The following is a 22,852-nucleotide window of genomic DNA, read 5'->3' on the forward strand; positions in this document are numbered from 1 at the left end:
ATCATAATTTCATTTAATTTGGAAACACTCATGGGAGTACACCCTATAGAAGGGGCTACAAAAAGCAGATCCACCCCAGTCGTTTGATAGAATTCTCTGAAATTATTACTGTAATTGAAAGATAGAGCAGGATTTATGTTTTCAGACTGAAATAATATTTCACAGGATAAAGTGGAGAGGGCTGGTCATGAATGCAGTGTCTTACTGTCTGCTTTGAAATTAAAAACTCATCCGAGGATGTACTGAATGGCTCAGGGGAAGGAAAGCAGGATGAAAAGCCTGTCCCTTCTCTCTTAAATACTTCTGCTGTTAAAATTTAGCCCAACATAGTGCTGACTAAAAAGTTGTCATGTGGCCTCTGAAATAAATGGATCTTCTTAAGCTTTCTCCATATAAAGCCTGTGCATTACGACAAACCAGGAACAGTAGATAAATAATGAGATCAAGCACCAGGGAGACACATTCGTTCAGAAAGTGTGGGTGAAGTTAGATTAATGCTGGCTCAGATTTGTTCTTTGGGCCCCTTAGTCTGTCCCCAGAAGATCAGCTGGCATGTTCCAGTGAGCAAGTGGAGAAAAACTCCAAAAAGAGAATGACCTGGGAGTGTGGACATAAGACACTTGCTCAGCTTCTGCTCCACTGGCCACAGGCAGACTGGAAGAGCTCAAGAGCTCAGCCAGAACAGCAATGAATCCCACATCCCAGTGGCTGCAAGTTTTAAAATACTTAAAAGCCAAGGTTTACAACATTAAGTCCTGGAAGAGCTTCTCCCTCCTTGTTTGCCCTCCCCTCCTGTTTTGGTCTCTGTAAATTACACATAATTTTGGTATGGTTGCACAATGAATAGAGAATTTGTGCATAATTCCACATCACCAGTTCTATATCAGGATAAAGCTGTTGAGGGCTGAGAGACTATTCTACCAACACCACAACATCCTTCCCTCAGTCTTACAGACCCCCCCAGGCATCTGCTAACAGCCAATGCTGGACACAAAATACAGGAGTAGAACAGAGACAAATCTGTTGCGCAGTCATCTCTAGATGCCTCATATCAGGAGCTCACAGTTGTAGCACAAAAGTACCAACAAACCTGATTTAAACAACACGAGGATGTTACCGCAACCAGCTGTCTGCTCCTGCCTCTCTGCTCCCATCTACTGTTTTGCTGTCACAAAGGCCTGGGAAACTTCTCTGCTTCAGTGCAAGGTCAGGCTGAGTTAGCTATAGCCACCAGAGGAGACGGCAGTGGCTGGAAAGGTGCAAGTGGCCACAGTGGTGTGTGTGTTCAGTCACTCCTGACACACTGAAAACAGCATGTCTGCCTGTGGCCACATTAGAGAGAAAGCAGGGCACTTCAGGGATTGGCCAGTAAACAGCACAAAAAAAGAGCTTTTCTACCAATCTAGGTACTGTGCAGTTTTATTTTCAACAAATAAACTTGAGGGGCTGCTAGGTACGCTGCTGCTCACTATGCATCCACATACAGGTGAACAAGTTACCTTCCCTCTGCAGCACAGACAGGGGAGCCTATCTGATTCTGGTACACTACCCAGCTTCACTTATTTTCCTTCATAGTCTTACTAGCTTAGACACAATATCCTCTGCTTAGATTCTCCCATCCTGAGGAAGGACCAGAGATAGAGGTGGCCCCATTTGAAAAGCAAAAGCTGAATGTCATTGTCATTTTAATTAATATCCTGCAGAGGCAAGAAGAAAAGCAAATAAAAAAGGATAAAAGAAAATAAAAATCAAAACAAAATTAGGTCAATTCTCCTTCCTGAGGGATCTTTTGCAGACAACCCAAGGACCCTCTGCTCCCCACATCCTGCACTGCACCCTTCACCTTATTGTAGCCTGACATCCCACTTCCACCCTCCTGTCCTGGGGAGGCTGAAAGGCAGCCTTGGAAGGGGCAGAAAGCAATCCTGTTGTACAACACCAGTAATCTGACACTGCCTTTAACAAGATTATCTTGTATCCCTCTGTCCTCCCTCCCCCCAACACACAAGAAACCCTTTTTCAGGCCAGTGCTGGTTTGTTTCTCTACCCTGGGAAGCTTATGCTACTGAATAATCTGTACTTTCGTCCTCCCCCTGCGTTATTTCTGTCTCTGGGTGTTTCTCATTTTCCTCCGTCTTATGCTTTTCCCTCCTGGCATTAATAACATTGCGGAGAATGATTTCAGATGCCAGCCTAAGTGTGTGTTTCAGAGATGTGGCTTTGGATGGAAAAGGTTGGCTCTATGAGACAGGGAGATGGAGAAGACATTTCCTGCGGTCTTGCTCACCACCAGGGACCACGGGGTGAGCATCCCCCGCGGAGCCATCAGGTTTTCCATCCCATGGATGCTAACAGGCACTTAATCGTGGTGATGGGCAGAAGGGAAGAAGGGAAAAGGCAGGCAGCTAAACACAGTAAAGACTGTGTTTAAGGAGGTGGCACAAGTGAAGTGCCCCAGACAACAGCGTCAGATATGCCCAGGAAGAGACAGGCAAGAAATGCAGCCCTGAGAGAGCCTTAAGAAAACTGCAGGATGAGAAAGAGAAGTGAAGTCTTTTATGGAGAAAGCCCCTTGTAGAACTGGAGGCATGAAGGTGGGAAGGAGACTAGTTATGGTTTATAAGGTAATTGCATGTCTCTTAATCAGCAGCATTTCTTTCCCAAGAATCCTACTGGAGATTTCCAGGCTGCACGTTCATGGCTGGAGCTGAGGGCTCAGGAGCCGCACGCTGTCAGGGGGAGAGCTCAGCACTGAGCTCGCTGCAGCCTGGTCCCAAGCATCCAGGTTATCCCAGCCCAAGCTGAGCAGCTTTGCTGCAAAACCCTGCCTAGATTACCTGTCACTGCTGGCAAGCTGCCTCCCACGTATTGCAGAGCCTTGCTGGCACAACCAGGGTGGGTGGCTGGGTTTTCTTTTGGGGTTCTTTTGCTGATTCTTTCACAAGGAATGTGAGAAGACTCATCTATTCTTCCAGACACATACAGTTTAGAGGGAAAGGTCAGCTGGGTTATGTCTTAACAGTACAGTGAGTGGCTTGTCAGACTAAATAACAGAATTAAAAAAACTTCTACCTGCAACCCTGAATGGATCATCTAATTTCTGGAAAGAAGAGTTTGGATGCTAAAGGAAAGGAGACAACATTTGAGAAAGACTCAAACATAACTTGTCTGTAGAGACACCTCCTAAACCTGCCAGCATTCCAAACCCACAGAAACCTGCTAAAGTGTTAGAGTTCGAGTTTCCATAGAATGAACAAGCATAACTCTACAGTCAACAGAAAAAATACTTCTGTGGATACAAAGGCTCTAAGCTTTTAATCTTACACTCACATATTGTTCCTCATATTTTTATACATACCTGAGCCTCTTTTTAATCGTCTTCTTGCAAGTTTAATTTGATCCTGAAGAATCTGGACCCAGTCCCTAGGACCAGGAAGTTTATCCACACGGTTAGCAGTGCAGTATTTTTCTGTAAAGACTGAAACAAAAAGATACCACCTTTTTGAAACATGCCACCAAAAATGGAGAAAAGGAGATGGGAGAGCATTTTAATCAAAATATATGAAATTATTCAATTATCAAAAAGAATTTAAGTTGCTAAATGTAGGATTGTGAGAATAAAGTCCAACTCAGCATTTCACAAGTTCATAATTCAGAAGTGACTTGGCTGCATAAATATGACAGGAATGGCATCATTATGTATATATTTATATTTATATACTATGTATAAAAGCCTTTCCCAGTGAAATGTTCTACATCTGATGTCTACATGAATTTCACACAAAATGATCACAGAAAAATAACAGTGCATTTAGAACTGAGTCTCAGCTGTGGCAGGCACTTGTAAATGCTGCCTTTCATATGATACAGGTAGAGAGCTGAAGCTCTGGTCATTTGGTGGCCTCTTGGTCAGATTCCTAAGGCTGCAGGCAAAGTGATGAAAGAGTAAAGTCCTACCACTGTGGAAATCTCCAGAGTTTTTATACTGCCAAACCAGATGGAATAGAATTTGTATAAACCTACTAAAGAAAGGGGAAAATAAAAGAAAAAAAGAAAAAAAAAAGAAAAAAAAAAAGAGTGCAGCACCATTACAGAGAAGAAAAGAAATATCCTACAGGTCTAATTTTGTGTTTTGTAAAAAAGGTACAGATAAGGTCAACATTATCTTTAAATCCATATTTACAGCAAACCTAACAGTGTTATACCAAAAATACGGAATTATAAATGGAGTGAAACTGATGCAATTGATTTTCATCATGCAGCTGAGAGGTGTGCAAAAAATAAACAAGTGCAGAAATAGAAAAAATATTCTTGCTGATAGTATTGCTATTGTAAACTTGGTCAGAGGTCTCAGAGCCCAGTGTCCAATTATGACTGGCAAACAAAGAGAGAAAGCTGGTCCCAGCTCAAGGGATTTGTAATCCTTGAGAATAAATATCACACAAATGGGATCAGGAAATGTGTAACAAAACAATGACAATTTCAGTATTTTTGTACACACACTTTTGAAGCAGCACTACTTGCTAAGTACAAGGGAACCAAAAGCAATCTCCCCCCCCCCAAACACCTTCCATGTTAAAAGTTCACAAAACCATGGCAAGGCAGACATCAGCAACACTTTCCTGGGCAGTCTGATCTACAAGGACATCAGACCAACTCTGAGGGCTGCCCACAGAAGTCAATACATCCCTACACATTCACAGTGTTTGACTTGCAATAAACATCAACTTTGTGAAGGTAGAAATAATCTTTCCCTTCTGAATCCATATGGTAGCTGACACAACAGGAACCTACCTGATCAATGACTTGTGACTCCTGTTTACTTAAAACAGGCAACTGCTCAATGTGTGGTCAGAGAAATAACAGTGTGGGCAGAAAGGAACGGGAATGCAACAGCAAGGAAGCAGGAGAATTGGGACCTGCCCGTTCTAGTCCACCCAAGCTGTAAGGTATTGACAAACCCTCTGTCATAGAAACATAGACTAGTTTGAACTTAAAGGGGACTTCAGAGATCATCTAGTCCAACCCCACTGGCATGAGTAGGGACATCTTGCACTTTATCAGATTGCTCAACACCCTGTCCAAGTTGATCTTAAACACTTTCAGGGATGGAGCACCCACAGCTTCTCTGGGCAAACTGTTCCAATGTCTCACTACCATCATCATCAAAAAAAAAAGCTTTCTAATGTCCAACTAAATGTACCCTCTTTCAATTTAAAGCTACTGCCCCCTTGTCCTGTCACTACAGGTTTTGGTAAAATATTCATTCTCATCTTTCTTACAAGCCCCTTTTATATATTAAAATGCCACAATAAGGTCTCCTTAGAACTTTCTCTTCTTCAGGCTGAGCCACATCAATCTCTCAGCCTGTCCTCATAGCAGAGGTGTTCCAGCCCTCTGACCATCCTGGTGGTCTCCTCTGGAATTGCTACAATAGGTCCATGCCTTTCCTCTGCTGGAGACCCCAGAGCTGGATGCAGAGCTGTAGGTGGGGTCTCATCACAGTGGAGCAGAGGCACAGAATCATGCCCACAGTTCTTGTGATAGCACCTGGGACACAGCTGACCTTCTGAGCTATGACATTGCTGGCTCATATCTAATTTTCTGTCTATCAGTACCCCAAGTCCTTCTCTGCAGGGTTGCTCTCAATCCCTTCATCCACCAGTCTATAATGATACTGGAGATTGCCCCGACCCAGATCCAGGACCTTGCACTTGGTCTTGTCAAACATCAGGAGGTTCACATGGACTCACTCCTTCAGCCTGCAAGGTCCTGGATGCATCCCTTCCCTCTTGTCAACCAATCACACCACTCAGCCTGGTGTCATCTGCAAACCTGCAGAGGGTGCCCTAGAAACCAGTGCCTGTGTCATTGCTGAAAATATTAAATTGTAGTGGTCCCACTATGGATCCCTGAGGGACACATCACACTTATATCTGAACACAGCTCATTGATTTCTGCAGGGAAGGATTTCACTGGCTGAATTTCTAGTCAACAACACAAAGGAAAAATAACTGCTTCTGACTAGTTTTATTTTTTTCACCTTTTTTTTTTTCCGCAATTCTGAGTGAAAGACTCACAAGAGAAGCTGATTGCCCAGGAGAAACACTGCAACTGATAAAACAAGTGCCACTGAATACCCAAAGTCAAATGAGTGAATCCCTGGCTCATCATTCTGTTGCAGAAGCATTAAATTACTTGTAAGGACAGCAATGAAAATGTTTTCAGACAGGAAGAGTGATTTTCAAGCATACAGTCCCTCCTTTAAATTCTCTGCCCATCTTTGTCATGAATGTAGCCTTTTGTACCTCTGTCATGGAAAAGGACTAAAAGTGCCACTAAAGGATATCTGGGCACGTGGTAATGTCCTAATGATAATAATGCAAACAACATGATGTTGTTCTTGTAGAGATTTCATACTGGCTCAGTTATTTCTTGGAATAAATGAAACCTCAGTGTCTGATAAGCCCAGCTCCTTGGAGGGAAGAAGGGTGCTATTGGAGCCAGACTGAGTGAAGATCCACAGGATGTCAGACCTTGGCATCTTATTCCATCACAGCTTTTAGGGACAGGCTTCCCTATCAGGGATCAGGCACTAGCATTAGGGCAATACTCTAAATGCCAATAAAGGTCACTGTTATGGCAGTGGTACCTAGTAGTACCAACAGAGATTAAATGTTTCTGTTGGAACTACAAGTCCCTCCTTTCTTCTTTTAAACTCAAGGGAAGAGGCTAAGCCAAGCCTCAGAATCTGCTCCACTAATACAATCTTAGCTACTGAGAAACACTGCTTTCTGCAGTGGGTACCAGCTGCTATTTTAATAGTGCTGTTGCATTTACTGTAAAACATTTATTTTATCAAGAGCTGTTCAAATTAGAGTGGGTTTTTTGGAAGTAATTTTGAACTCCTCTCTCTTTCATTTACTTATTTATTAAAGCTTTTAAGGAATAATGAGATACAGATAGAGAGAATTCAGACTCAAATTTTTACAGATTACTGAGCTCAAGAAAAGAAAGTACAGAACTGTTTGTGATTTAAACGTAAATACAAGTGTAACTGTGTCAGCTGCTATGACATAAGCACAACATACACTTTGTGGCAGACGTGCACACTTGAGAGGGTCCTCTGAAGGCCTGCATGCCCAGCCTGCTGCTCAAAGCATGGTCAACTAGATCATAATGCTCTGGCCTGTGACCAGTCACATTTTGAATATTTCCAGGGATGGAAATCCTTCAGCCTCTCTGAGCCCCTACTGCACTGCTCAACCATCCTTATGCCAAAAGTGCTTCTCCTTAGCAATTTTCCACATGTTCAGTGCTTCTTTTGCCTTTGGGAAGAGTCTGACTCCACTTCTCTGTATCATCCCATTAGGTCGTTGTGAATAGCAGTAAGGCTTCTCCTGAATAATTTTCTCTCCAGTTTTCTCAGACTCTCCTCATTTGGTACTGAAGCAGGAAAGTGGTGAAGTCATAAGCCTTGGTGGTCCCTGTACTGGACTCCAGCCAATTTGTCAATGCCTTTCTTTCATGGGAAGAGGGGTCCAAAAGTTGGCACAGAGGTGACCGCAGAAGATTTTCCTGCCTCCTTCTGCTGCCAATGCACTCACAGAAGCTCTTCTTATTGCCCTATGTCTCCTAAGTTAGCAATCTGTACCTGAGAACAAGTCACAGCATTACTCTTAAAGCTTAATTCTGGCCAGTCTTTTGGTAATGTGGATATTGTCCCTACAATATCAGATTTTGAAACAGAATCCTGTTCAGAATCTCTGGCCTAATACCAGCTCTTTATATACTGTCATCACAGAGTTTGAAGGTATATGTATTCTTCTGGAAGCTAGATAGCAGTGATTGCTATGAAAAATCACCTGGCAAAAGGTGCTTACACCAAGAAATTTGCTTCCCCAATAGGAGGGCCACTGTACTTATGAGCATCAAACTCATCTCATGCCAGTATTGTCTTCCTCCATCTCTCCCCAATTCAGCCACCAACTATTGAGAAAAATTTACAGAGCAGACACAGTCAAATACAGTGCAAGATTCAGAACTTTGATTGAAGGGTATCAGTTACACTATCATTATGTTTTCAAGATTTCTTTGCATCTCTGATATCTGGGGGAAAAAAATAATTATCTTACATGAACATTGAGTTTCTAACCTTAGAGCCTGACTTCAGAAACCAGGATCACTGGCTTAAAATTAACACAAGCTGTCCCCGTAGAAGCTATTTTTAACAAGTGAATGAAAGAGAATAAAAATAAGACTGCATATTTTAATAGACCTAACACACGTCAGAAATTCTAATCCCCTTATACTCTCCTTAGCTGAGAGTTCTAATTACACATATGAAAGAAAGCAGAAAACATACCTTTTATTGCACCCACAATATTTTGGTCTAGTCCTTTCCGGTTGTCATTGAGCCCTCTTTTCCTTTTGCCATTTGGTAAAGAGTTAGCCAAAGTCTTGTCATCAAAAAATGCACAGACCAGCTTCCTAAAGAGCAGACTTCCTGAGCGAGTATAGTTTGATAGTATAGAGTCCAGCTGAGATTTCGGCATGAAGACGTCAAAGCCTTCTGCAAGTTGCACTTCTGGCTACCAAAAGAATACAAATGTTTTAATTAAACGAGCATTCAAAGACATTATTTTACTACAATCATGCATCTGGTGAGACTTTACAATCACTTCATCAAACCATGAATCTCTACCAAGCTATTCAGGACCACAGCAGCTTAATTCATTGAAATCAAACCCCATCAGTGAATAAGCACCTTAAAAGGCAAATCAAACAATCACACTCCTTGTCTAGCATCTGTAAAAGTTAACAATTACTGACATCATTTCTAGGCATACAGCTAACAAAAAGACAAGAGATACCTTTCAGTGTTGGGTAATAACGACAAAGCACAGGATCATCCCAGAGCAGGGCTCCTAAGTGATGCTTTTTGGACATTTATCTAACCATTTAATGGACTTGTTTCACTGCCAAATGCTGTGAACGAGCGTGCTGTGGGGCAGCCAGGCACTTCCAAGAAGCACAAATGCAGGGATACTGGCCCATTCCACGTGGCTTCCCAAGAGGGATTCCAGTGAAGATATGGCCCATATGAGTATAAGCAGATGATGAATTCAAGGCTGCCCCTGGAGCCAGCACTTGCTGAGCATCCATTTGTCCCTCCTTCTCATAATCCCAAAACGCACGTTTAAAGAGGATGATGTTAGACAGACAGCTTATTTCAGTACAAAAATCTGCAGCACTGAATCACTGAAGGGATTTAAGTTGACTGCCAGAAGGTGAAATGGAGGAGAAAAGAAAACCTGCTTATATTTCACTAGAGTCTTCTCTCAAGTACACTGAGGGCCAAAATAGACAAGGCCTTTGAGGAAGTCCCCTTACCAAGAGTCTTTTTGCTGCCCCTGTCTGTACATATCAGAAATTACATGAACAGCATTTGCAGAATTTTCTTCTGTGAGTACCATACAATGCTTATAGGAAGATTTCTTCATGGCATAATTATATATCTAGAATAAAGACACATTGTGAATAAACTAAAATTCTGAAAATATTGTTTAGAAGTTGGCAAGGAGGTAAAAGAATCAGTGATCATGACATGAGGAAACAAGCCAACATTACAGCCTTACTCCTAAGAATTTGCCCTTTTTATCCCCTATATGAAATACATTCAGCAATGATGATGAATTTTCAGAGGAGTTTACAGAGCAAGAGCAAATGCCATCTCCCATCATATCACCTGCAAACATCTTGAGTCTAGACAGAAGAAAGGGCTGCCAGTCTCAGAACAATTTAGCTGTGTAATTCTTTTCCCATGGATTTCTAAAAATCAGTATGAAGAGTGTTGCAGCAAGTAGAGTATTTCCAAAGCATGTACTGTCATGGGACATGGATGAGTACTGTGTGATAAAACTGAAGATTACAATGCTTTGGGATGCCAGGATGAAGAATCTTAAAATATGCAGATAGCAATAACAACAACAAAATTCTAAGAAGTATGTAGTTCCTCGGCTTTTTCTGGATGAAAATTTGATTTTTTACCTCAAGAACTTTCAAAATACTGGATCCAGCAAAACAGTCAGTTACTGACATTTGGCAATATTCAAATGTAGGTGCATTTTTAATACGTTACTTCTAAACTTCTGGTGACAGAAAAGACTTTCAAGAGTAAATAAATGCGGGCCAAGTTCACAACTTGGGAAAAATTCTACTTCATGTAAATCAAAAACGACAATTCAGCTGACATGGTGATGAAGGATACCTGTCCTGTTCTGTTCCTTTGGTCTTTTGATAGCCATCTAACATGACCTCAATGATACAGACACTCAGGGCAGAGGAACTATAGAACCATAGAAATTTAGGTTGGAAAAAACCCTAAAGATCATTAAGTCCAGACACTAACTCATCACTAAACCATGTCCCCAGATGCCACATTTACACATGTTTTAAATACCCTCAGTGTCTCTGTTGTGAGGAGCCCAAAACTGATGCTAGGATTTGAGGTGAGGCCTCACCAGTGCTGAGTACAGAGGGACAGTCACTGCCTTGGTCCTGCTGGCCCCACTGTTGCTGGTACCCTCACCAAAGGACAGTTGTTCCTGTGGTACCTTTTCTGACACCTCCTACTTAAAACCCAAAAAGGCAGAAGGATCACAAGACCCTGCTATTAACTTCTGTATTTGTACTGAAAAATCAAGTGAGCTTTTTCTCTTCTCTTCTGTGGGTGGTTTCCCTCTTCCCTGGTCTTACGTTAGGACACCTGCCTTACACTTTGGCAGGTGCACCAACCACCCTACAATACAGCTGTAAAATATATTTCAAACCTTACCGTTGTACCAGGGTGGAGGAGTCTGTATTATTTTAGTTTTGACTGGTTTATTCTTAATATAGGGATCAATTTGTTTATCAGTAAAACAGTTAAAGGCAAAATTATGATTTATTCTTGCTTTCCTTTAGTAGTTAACTATTCTTCAAAGATAATCAGTAACCATTTGAACTTCACGATCACTTTGAATGTGATTTCTCAAAGAAAAAGCACTTATTAATAGATAATGATTATGGCAAAAGGAACTGGAGGGTAAACTATTTGTGAACAACAAAATAAAGAAGACCTGAATGCTAAAGGCATTTGCTGTGCTAAAATTAACAGCCAGTGAATTAGATTTAGTCCTAGATAGTTTAGTAGGTTGTATATGTAGATTAAAAATGATTAGGTTATAAATGAAATATTACAACTGTAAAACAAACACAAGTTCAACTAAAGAGTTGTAATCAGATTCTCTGATCCATGGGCCAGATTAAGGGCTTGTCTCACAAAGACATTTTCCGCCTCTCTAAGTAGCATTATTTCATCTCAGCAGGTCTGAACTAATTGCACTAGTTTTGGCAGCCCTGATTTTATACCCATTAAATTTGGATCCTTCTTAAAGTTCAATAAATGTTGGCAAAATTGCAGTGGCAGCAGTGGTGATGTATGACACAGCACACACTACAGACAACCTGTGGAATATTCTCAAGGGAACATTTTACATGGTGCTTTGTAAAATCTTTCAGGTTTTTTCAGGCATACAGACATACTGGTTGTGACCACACCAGAGATGTGTGTTTTATGCTTAAAAAAAAGTAGAAAAAGATAATGTTGCCATTCATTCTCAAAGAAGTGACTTTCTTAAGCCTTCACAAAATATTTAAGGTCACATTTTATTTTCACATTAAATATATCTGTTTTCAGAACTCAAATGTTTTCTTTCCAAAGAGAAAACAAAATCAATTTGTTTGTCTTGGGGTTCTGGCTCTGTAGATTTAGTCAAACAACTGTTGTGGCAAGCAGGGGCTCAAGCATGGAAGGACAGATGAAGACCTGATTTATAAGCCACATGTTTTCTCTTCTTTTTTTCCTTAGGTCAAACTGACAACTACAAAGAATCGTGTCCAGCGATGGAACACATTCATAAAGCCAAATTAAATTCCATTGCAAGCACAAAACTGTTTTCAAAACCATGAAAGAAAGCAAAAAAAAAATTATAAGCACAAATTGCATGCTGGAGACAAATTACCAGTCCTCCCCAAACCTTTACCTCAAACATTATTAAGCTCAGTACTACAAAAGGAAGCCCTCTGCAAAAAAGCATCAAACTAGTTATTCTGTATCACTACACTGACTCTGTGGCATGAGACTGAAACCTAATTAGTGGTGTGGCTTGCATCTCTGTAACTGAATTATCCTGACTGCTCTTTTTTATTATTAGTTCCCTCTTCCAGAAGGATAGAATATTATCTGCTGCATTGTTTTCATTTATGCTTATTGATACTGAATTTAATTATGTTTTTCTAGCTCATAGTACTTAGGAAATTGGAAAGAGCTGCTCAAAATTAAAAATATATTAGAGGAATTAATGAACAGTTTACTCGTCAGTGAACTGGTTTGGATGACATCAATTTGGTCATTAAACAAAGCCATTCATCCACCAGATACATGGAATTTCTATCAGCACATGCATGAATCAAGAAAACATGCTTACTGCAATTTTCTATAGGAAAAGTGCACACTCTTAGAGCAGCAAATTTTGGCCTTTTTAGTCACACTGACAACATCAACAGTATGGAGGCCCTATTCCAGCGCATAGCAATCAAGACAAAATGACCCAATTCAGCAAAAATGAATTTTCTAGACATGAAGAGTCCCCCCAAAATCAGTGGGACCAGAAAAGCAGGAAAGCACATAAATACTCCTTGGCAAGATAAAGATATATGTGTGGACTACATGGTCTCATCAGCAATGACAGGGCTTTGAATGCTTTACACACCTTGCACTTTTCATGGCTCCTCATCTCAACAGTGGCTCTTGGCATTGGGGAGATGAAGAACAAGTTTCCACTGAAAACTCAAAAAACAGGAGCCTTGAACTCAAGGGAAAACTTCGAGCTCTCATGCTTGTTAAAGTTGGGAAAAAAACCCAGAATCCTGTAATGAGCACTTCACACATCTAACTCTAACATCTCCAATCACTCCTACCCAAGATTTGCTTGTTTATTCTAACAAAAAGTGGGAAGATGCATCAATGTGACTTGAGTACTGAATCTCCTGAATGAGTCAGTATTTCAAAACCTTGCAATCCTGCATATTAAAATTTTAACTTACATCTGATGAGGCCGATTCAAGGATAATTCCAAACCCTGAAACAGGGGTCTCTGGCTTCAGGGGCGGTTCAATTGCTTCCAGACTCGATTGTTCCGAGTTTGCTGTCAGCCTCTTCTCATTCTCTGGAGAGCTGGGTCTCTTATTCATGGTAACTGCTTCAACAGCTTTGAGGGGCAGTTTTCTCTTTTTATTTCTCTTTCTTGATATTGTTGACTTCTGTGCACAAATCAGAGGAACAGGAGGCTGCTGTCTGTTTTGAGTCCCAACTGAATGAAAGGAATTAATGCATTAATTTTATAGACAAAAGCCCATGAATAACCACACAGATGCAACATTAAACTACTGACTCACTGAACTTATTTTCTAGATAAGTGATGTGATTTTCAGGGCTGCTGGTGCATGGGAAACAAATAAGTTTTATCACCTTTGCATAATTTTTCCATCTGTACAATGAGGATAATGACAGTGAGGCTTTTCAAGCCATACTGATGAACAGTATTTAAAGAAAATTAGGAATACACAGTTCTTTTTCCTACTGACCATTGGATAGTTGGTGACATGAAGTACTTAAGTGATGATTAATTTGTGTGCCCTCTGAATGACTGAGAATCTCACTGTCTTTGAGGATTTCTTCCTGATAAAGTAAGATAATACAATTGCTAATGCAATTACAGTTATTTTTATGACTGTGGTCTCCAAGTTAATTAGCTCAGCAAGAACATTTCAAGTACCATTATGTCAAGAATGAGTGAAAACACTATTCAATAGTTTAATTTCTGGGGGAAAAAAGTAACCCAAAGTGTGTTTTGCTCATACACAAAAACTGGCATGTATTACCTCTGAAGTGTAAGAAAACATATTTTACATTTATCAGTATTTCGCAATTTCCAGTATCCACAATCACTTGTATAAATTAAGGCACCAATCCTGAACCTGTACCAATATGAATAAGCCCTCTAGAGAAGAACACTATCAAGATACGATTACATGTGTGGATAAATCACTAAGATCAAGGTCAAAACAAACAAAGAAAAAGCCGTAAGTGCTATACATGTAGATCAAGTTCATTCAAAATATGAGCAAGCTACAAAAAGTCCTCATCTACAAAGCTTCAGGAAAAAAACTAACCTCAGACTATTGATTATTAAAAGATTTCTGGAATATTTAATTTCTGGCAAGGATTTACAAGACTGGGATGTGTAGTTTGTAATTAAGACATTAGGGTGTTTGCATACTAAAGTAAGTTATTACACTTTCACTTACAAGTTTGAATTTTAGCATTTTTTTCTTTTAGCAACAAAAATGCCAAATTATTTTTTTTTTCCTCTGTAAAACCATAATTTCAGAAACTATGAAGTATTCCAAGTGAATCAAAAGATTCACAAATTAGCAAAGGTACTTACTCTGTAGATACATAATAAAAAATAAATGTTCTGCTACTGAGGAGTCAGCTCTTCTGGCATAGACCCCAGTTTTCTAACTCTCACTCACAAGCCATTTTTCAATCAACCATGTGATTTCAATGAAATTGGTGTGACTGCATAAAGAATCCCATGTACCAGCAAAAATTGTAAAACTGGGCTTTTGTGTTCTTCTTTGTAAATTGATGACTTCTAGAAAAGCATTTTTATGTGTGTCAACAGATATTACAAAACCTGTCTGATCGTTCCCATCACTCACTCAGACATTATACACCGTGGAGACAAGGAGTTTAGTCAGCCCTTCACTCCACCCATATTTCAGTTAATTACTCAACACTCCCTTTCCTTACAGAGGTCTTATCCAGCCTCTCCATGAGGGAAGCCTTCACAGCTCCAGTCCCCATCACTCATGCTGGATGGACAAGTCAACTGACAAAATCTCCAACATCTCTATCTCCTCATTAGTATTAACACTAACTTTTAGGTAGCACAGAGTCTGCAGCTTCACATCAGCCTATGACAACTCTACCTACCATGTTCTCATTATCTTGCTGGCTCAACTACTCTTCTGGCTCTGCACTGTTCTGTTTCAGCTCCCAACCTAGGAGAAAACTAGACTCAATAGTTTTCCCCAGTGAACAGATACACAGCTGGTATACACACTGAAAGCTGGTACTTCACAGCCAGAGGAAGGGTGGAGGCCATGACATGCAGTGGCTAGCTCAGCTGAGACTACCACAGAGCTAAAAGAGGTTTGAATGAAAAGCTATTTGGTAACTTTCAGCTACCTTCAAATTTTATGTTTCTTACCCCTAAGATTAGTGAACTGGTAAGCAGAATACGAGTGAAGTAGCATTTGGCACCCTTGAATCACTGCACCGTGAAAACAAACTGCACATGGTTATGGCATATTGACCTGTCCACTCAGCTCTCATTATGGATCTGATCACATTAATTTTCTTTTCAATTAAGCCTTAAAAGGCTACAAGATAAAATCCCATATTACAGTTAAGGATCTGAAAAGTAGAAATTGCATTTCCAAGAAACTTGTGAAAATTTGACTTTGGCCAATATGTTAGGAGAGCAGGAAACAATCCAGGTTTTCCTGAGTGCCCACACAGATTTTACTTTCCTAGACCATTCCCCAACAGGAAGACCACAGAATCATAGAACAGTTTGGGTTTGGAAGGGATCTCCAAAGACCATCTCGTCCAACACCCTGCTACAAGCTGGGCCATCCTCAACTCAATGCTTGTCACAGGTACACACATATGGGACTGCTCACTGTACCTGCTTGAATCTGCATCAACTTTCGCATGGTCTTGAGCTCTTGAAGAATCGCCTGCAGGGTTGACTGGCAATTACATGTACAGCAGTTTGGTCCAACTGACGAATTCACCATTGGGATTTCTCCTGAAAGAGAGGGGAATGAAATGGGAGAGATGTAACCCAAACAAAATCACCCAGACAACAATTAGCAGGTGTTTGAAACTATGATCAATATATCAGATTGTAAAATTAGATCAAAAGCATGAAAGGAAATAATTTTAAACATGATTCCTTTTAAGAGGAAGGGACCACTAGTTTTTATTCAATTACTAATACATGCAATTATATTGAGTTGGGATGCAATGTTACATGGGCTGGACAAGACTGCTCAGTGTGAATGTAATGCACTCCTCACAGCTGGGCTCTCTATTGTCAGGCTGGTTCAACTTGAATAACAAAAGTACCAAACCTCATTACAAACGTACTCATTTTATCACACACATACACACACAAAAAAAAAAAGCCTTAAAAGAATGAAGACAGTCTGTGCAATAAAGGTTTTTACTGTACATAAAATGAGGGTCTAGGAATTTTTAAACTACTTGAATGTTACAGGTGATTCTTTACCATGTGAAGAAGAGAGAATGAAAATAAAATACTCTACTTGGAGAAAAAAAAACCCCAAAAACATGACAGAAAAGAACCACCAGAAACAAAAACTTTCAAATTTGCTCTTCTGTTTGCTAGCATGGGTTTGTTTTCTATGACGTTTTCCATCACTGTGACCTACAAGATGGGCTTTCCATAGTTTCCCTTTGAAAATTAATGTATTAGTTCAAGAGATTCCTTTTCTCTAGAATTCTTACTAGATTTTAACTGAACTTACATAGTTCTAGTTCTAGCCATCAGCAGTGCTTTCATTACTGCTTTACTTTTCAGAAGTTTTGCATTTTTTGTTCTGAATTAGAACAGGCTGTAACAGCTGATGGATTTCAAACTTTGCTGGATAGTTGTATCCTGCATTTAAGCTTAAGACAGCTGTATCCCTAGTTTTAATGCTGCAAATAAAAATTTCAGAATTCAACAAAACACCTAACAGTATCTGATTGAAACTGAGGCTAGATGGGATGCACCTCCCTTCCTTTCCAAATGTCCTTACAGTCATTTAAATTGATGGCTATTTTACTGCTCAAGACTGCAGGAGGAGGGATGACCATTTTATGAAGATAGGTACAAATACACCTAACAAAATAACCTCACTTGGTGTCACTGTGGACTTCAGCCAGTGTATTTCCCTTTTTCTTCCATAGTCCAACACTTCCCAGGTGCCCTTTAATCATTACGTAGCTAAAGTGAATATAAGAAATTAATTTAATCTCCACTTACAAATCTTCACATTTTTCATTATTACTTCCGCTTTCCTCTGAAGCCAAACCAGATTACTGATACCTTTTTAGGTTTGGGTTGTGTTCTTTCATCAGAAATACCTGATGTCAGACCCACACAGATCCCCTGACTTTAATCCTTATTTGAAGTAACTGAAAATCTGGCCACCACCAGGCACTTGTTCTCTACCTCCTTCTATACAGTCCTTCAGATCTGAAGCAACATCTATCAGGCTTGAGCAAACTCATGGTCACAAGTAGCTCCAAAGGTGAGCTACTTGTAAAGTTAAACTAATGCATCACTTAAAGACATCTGACATCTTCTGGGTGTCACACTCCTCTTTTCCTCAGATAGTAGGATTCTCCACACTACTGCAATTACCAATTTTGGCATTTTAAAATATCATACATGGATAAAATCTGTTAAAACTGTATTAAGACAAACAGAGTAGTTAAAAAAATTTCTGCAAATCTAGCAAATGCAATAGCACTACTGGCTTCAACTGTTCAAAGTTTCAGCTGCAAATAAAATGATTTTTTAGAACAAAAAAGTTATTTGGAAAACAGGCTGAGAATCCCAAGAAGAAACAAAAAGGTTTCTGACTCAGCAGGACTCTGCCTAGTTTGATTTCACCCTTCCTTTGTCAATTCGTTGGAAGCTCCTTGGGGCATGGATGGGATTTTACCTTTTCAATGGTCCATAAAGTGTTCAGCCCATTGTTACAAGTACAGAGGGGAAAAAAGAATGCTATCTTTAGCTTTGCAGCAAATTAATCAGAGTTCCTCAACTTGGCTCCACCAAAACCCTTTAGCTCCCTGTTATTAGTGGACTTTTAAGTAGATTAATTTCAAGACTACTTGGAATTTAATAACATCAGCATAACTCTGTACCTTTCAGTAAGACAAGCAGGTACCCCAGAAATGGGAGCCCCAGAAATTAAAAGAGTTTTATTAACAGGCAAAAATACAAAGCAAGACCATCCTTCCCTCAGTCCTTTCTCAGTTGTTTTAGACTAAAAGATCCTCAGGATAAAGCCTGTCCTTTCTCTTGATCAGAATTCAATATTCTAGTGGGCTTCTGGAAATTATATCTGAAAGATAGTGGGGGGGAAACAGGGTTGTTGGCTTTTGTTTCCTTCTTAAGGAACTGCATGTGAAACCTTGAAAAAATTGTATCAGTAAATACCTGTACATCTTGCCTTTTGCAATATAACATGTTCCTAATGAAAACACACAGGCACACAGGCTCCTGATGGAAAACCAAAGGGTCTATTTTCCTATTGAGGCATACGGGATTTACTTTATAATCCCCATTAGCATTGATAGAAATTACCCATGTAAATCTACCATAGGTACTGGAAATAGGAAAAGAGACCACCAATATTTCAAATCAAAGCAGGGTTCTACTGACTCCTTGCATATTCATGAGGGTTTTTTATTTTCTTTCTATTCTCCCTCCTCTGATCAGTTATTGTGTTGTAAGAAATATCTAGTAGAGCATTCTCAGTCATTGTTCTAAGCACTATCTTTATCATTTTTAGAGGACAAAAGCAACCCTTTTCCACTTGTTATAAATCAATTTTTAATTTTAAAAGGAGATCAGACTTTTTATTTTTATGAAGGAGTCTTTAAAGAGCCATCTCCCTCTCTTTTGGAAGCTAGCCAGCAGGCAAATTTGATACCTGCCTGAGAGAAGGAAATGACACAAGTACAGCAGTTGCTTCCCCCATGCGAGCAGCAAGTAGCCCAGGACAGTGTTTCCTTCCAACTGGATCTGCTGTAAGGAATTCACTCACTGTAACTAATATTGCTACCAGTTCATACTGGAAAAGTATGCAAGAACTACCCAGTGAAAATGATCTTGATACAGCCTAAAAGCAATTCAGCTGCTGTATCACTGCTGGATTTGGTACAGAACACAAGAAATGAAACTCAAGTGTGAGTTTGTTGTCTCTAATAGACAGACATGGTGCTCACTGTTTGCAGTCCCAGCTGGCTTCCACTAAAAACAGTAGGTAACAGATGCCTACCTAACATCCTGACTTGTGGAACCACTACCTTAAGTCTGGTTTGGAATCCCTTTGGTTTTCAAGTATGCTCCTACTCTTCCCTCTGTTGCAGCAATGTCTAGGCTTGCCCTGTTCCTCCTTTACTCTATTTTTGTTGATGCCTTAAGTTTTAGCTCATATTTTTCAGATTCTGTACTGCATTAGTATATAACTCTGAACTTCATACAAAGTGTTAGCAAGTTCTCTTCACAGTTCAGACAAAACAATCCTTTTCCAGCCTGAGAACAAAGGTCACAGTTGCAGCTTCAGGCCCCCAAAAAGTATAAACCAAAGTGATTTGGGGGGAGTAAAACTATGAGAATGTGACTTCATTATCTGAAGCTGTAATTGGACAATTAACCCCAATATGCAAATGGATCAAACTTTTAAAAGTGTGAAAAACTTGTGACATGTCATCCATCTTGAGTGTAGCCTTGGCCAGGCTCTTGTACTGCCCCAGCTGTATCCTTTGAAGGCCTTTTTAATAAATACCTATTTTATTTCTCTGTCTAGCCTCTGTTCTAGGTAGCCTCCCCAGGCATCATTGTCAATAGCCTTCTCATTAATGTTTTCTATACCAGCACCTATTAAACATCTATTGCAGCCTCTCCTTGAACCATCTTTACCCTGTAAGTAGATAAGTGCACCAGTGAGATGGACTTGATGTGTCTATTACATTCAACTTTGAGCAATTCAGATGGCTTACAACATATATTTTCATTTTTTATAAAGTATCTATCCACTGCAAACAGGAAGAGTTTCTGGACTCAGATCACCTACTACAGATGCCTGAACATCTCCCCAGTGATAACCTAAGTCTGACAGCCCCAGGTAATAAGGTTATGTCTGTCAGTTTTGCTCTTGTAACTTAAACACTATGATAAGTACCTAAGAGTAGTATCTCCCTTGAAGTATTGTTCAGCATTTCTACTTCCAGCATTTAAGAACTTTGTCAATCCTCTGAATAACATCTAAAATACTGAGTTTGATGCTCAACTCCCAGTGCAAGGGATGGATGTTAAAATGCCCAGAAGAGCTGTGGGCTGGGTAAGGAGCAGTTTCAGGGCTTACTCACTGCCCAGAGAAGTATCAAAAGCTTGATACTTCCTTCCCTAGAGACCAGGCTTCGGAGTCCAACCAGCAGTCAGGATCATAACACCCCATCAGAGGTAGACACCTCAAACCAAATTGTTATGCAGATCATCTTTCCAAAGGTGGCCAGAGGAAAGGGCCCACACCCTCCTTTATGTAACCCAAAAGATTGCATTCCTTTCAGCAGCAGGACAGCTGCAATGGGAGGTGCCTCCTGGGGTGCTCCCACAAGAGCTGGGAGCCTGGGCATTCCTCCTGTCCAGTTCAGGAAGTTACTCAACCTGACCCTTCCGTGTCCCATAGACCACTCCAAACCTGTACAAGATCATAAGTCAACTGAATCCTTCCTCCATATACAAAAAATCAAAGCTGACATTTTCTTGCGTATAGGGCCAAATCCTGTCAACACATTTTAGCTCACATGCTGAATCAGGCCCCTGAGGGGATAGAGGTGCTGCTCCACCTACTTTCTGGATTTGGGAACAAGGCACCTAATCTTTGCAGGCTTGGGCACTTCTGTGCATGCAGAGAACTGTCCCTGCCAGTGCCCAGGGCCTCTAAGGACAAAGAAGGAGATGTGTAATGAATTTTGGGTCTTTCCATATTTAGAAGATTGTTATGGTGGGGTTTTGACAGCAGAGTTTTTTTAATCTGGCAGCAAAACTTCCATTCTCTGGGACTTAGTAAGAAAAAGGCATTTTAAAGGCACACTGCCATCTACTTCAGGGCAGAATTCTCTGCCAGTACTGGATTGGCCACACTCTAGTACATGCTGTTCACAGGGAGACTCCATCATCTCTTTTCTGCAATAGTCTCACTGGAATAAAAGCCTAAGGCTGTGATGGAATTTTGTACCTGCAGTTCAGTGGCCTTTATAAGGCTGATGCCATCCCCTTATGAAAGGCAGCAGAATCCTGCTCCACAAGTGGTGTCACAACAGTGCTATATTACTCACGGCAAAGAGGAGTGGTAGAGGTTGACATTTAATTAGCCATGAATTTAATAACAATGACAAAAGCTGTTTTAGTAAGTACTGTATAGAAATTAAGCTTGTAAAGGCATTGAGTAATTCAATCCTATCACCAGGAAACCATTGTAAAAGCTAAGGCAGATGGTAGCAGAATGCACAGTGCCCACTTTCACACCTTTTTGAAGTGATAACTATGTGCTCATTTTGTAGACTCTGAACCATAACTGCTTTCAGTGCAGTGGTACAATACATCATCACAACAAAGGTAGATATTTAGTAGAGAACAAGGAGAGGGGGAAAAAAGGCACCATTCTCAGTGTCTAACAGGTCATACCATTGGATGCCACAGTTCGAGCCTGATTTTGGAACGTTTTGGATCGAGTTCCGTATTGCCCTGAAAAATGGCTGGCTTGGGATGATAACTCATTCCATGCACCGCTCTGTGACGGATGAAGGCTCGCCTGGGACTCCGCAGGGGGATTCAGGCGCTGGGCCCAGGCTAAGTCTAAATCTTGGGGCTCTTCCTTCAGTTTTTCTCCTTCTTTGCCAACTCGTTGATAGATTCTTCCAGTGCTGTCATTCAGTAATCTTCTCATCCCTGTAATTTGTTTTTTAATTTCCCGGCTTTCATCTCCTAATGAAAACAGAGCCACAGTTATCACTGTAAATTAGCAAAAACAGTAATGGGTAGCAATTAGTGGTTTTAGATGCCAATAAGGGTTGGAGCACATAAATAAATAAATAACAACAAGAAAGGAAAGGGATGGTTGAGTGGTCGTTGGGATGTACCAGGCTATGCTTTCACACAGCCATGGCTGACAGCTCTTGTGCCTGAAAGACCTGCTGAACTTGGCTTTCTTGATGCTGTTTCTAAGGCTTTGATGAGTAAGATTATTTTTTTGCCAGAAGGAAATAATAATAGCTACAGCAGTTTCAAATAAACTGTCCTTTTAAGAGACTGATCTTATTCAGGCATTGATATCAGTGGATATTTTCCTTGAGAAAAGCCCAAAGGATCAGACCCTTTATGTATTAGTTTGCTGTATGCTGAAGGATAGATCCTACCCAAAAAAAAAAAAATAAAGCAGAGAAAGCACCACACCACACACATGCAGAGCAGCACTGCATCTATTGATTTTAATGAACAGAATCAGTTCCTTATTCCACAGAGTTTAGTAATACTGGATTATACAGGAATAAATTAAACAGGAGCTAATATGTGTGTAACTGCAGATAGCTGAATCGCTGGATGTCTTAAAAATGTAGATTTTAAAAAGAAAATGAAAATATATACAAGAAAACTGTTCCAAATAAATTCAGGGCACTTAAATAATGAAAGTTACATACTTAATACTCCTGGCACCATTTAACTATTAATTTTACATATGAAACTGCTGATTGCACAATGAATAGATGTGTTTTAGGCAGATAGCAGCTATTTCGCTCATTAAAGCATACATTACATTTCATGAGTAGTAAGGAAGTGTTCATTGCCCTTTCTGAAGAAAGAAGCTTCTG

General features: G+C 40.2%; 1 protein-coding gene across 3 annotated transcripts in view; it reads right to left on the reverse strand.

The window, feature by feature from the left end:
- Positions 1-22,852, reverse strand: part of LOC131592050 (BEN domain-containing protein 7-like) — a 47,948-nt gene that overhangs the window by 11,258 nt on the left and 13,838 nt on the right. For 2 of the 3 annotated variants that reach the window (XM_058863302.1, XM_058863300.1), the window contains exons 3-7: positions 21,669-21,968; positions 15,861-15,983; positions 13,150-13,415; positions 8,366-8,591; positions 3,359-3,478 (exon numbers count right to left, since the gene is read on the reverse strand). In XM_058863302.1, the coding sequence (XP_058719285.1) occupies positions 3,359-3,478; positions 8,366-8,591; positions 13,150-13,415; positions 15,861-15,983; positions 21,669-21,968 (1,035 nt within the window). The remainder of the gene's footprint in view (positions 1-3,358; positions 3,479-8,365; positions 8,592-13,149; positions 13,416-15,860; positions 15,984-21,668; positions 21,969-22,852) is intronic. The other variant, XM_058863303.1, reaches the window with a different exon arrangement.

Source organism: Poecile atricapillus, chromosome W (assembly GCF_030490865.1).
Source record: "Poecile atricapillus isolate bPoeAtr1 chromosome W, bPoeAtr1.hap1, whole genome shotgun sequence".
Classification (NCBI taxonomy): Eukaryota; Metazoa; Chordata; class Aves; order Passeriformes; family Paridae; genus Poecile; species Poecile atricapillus.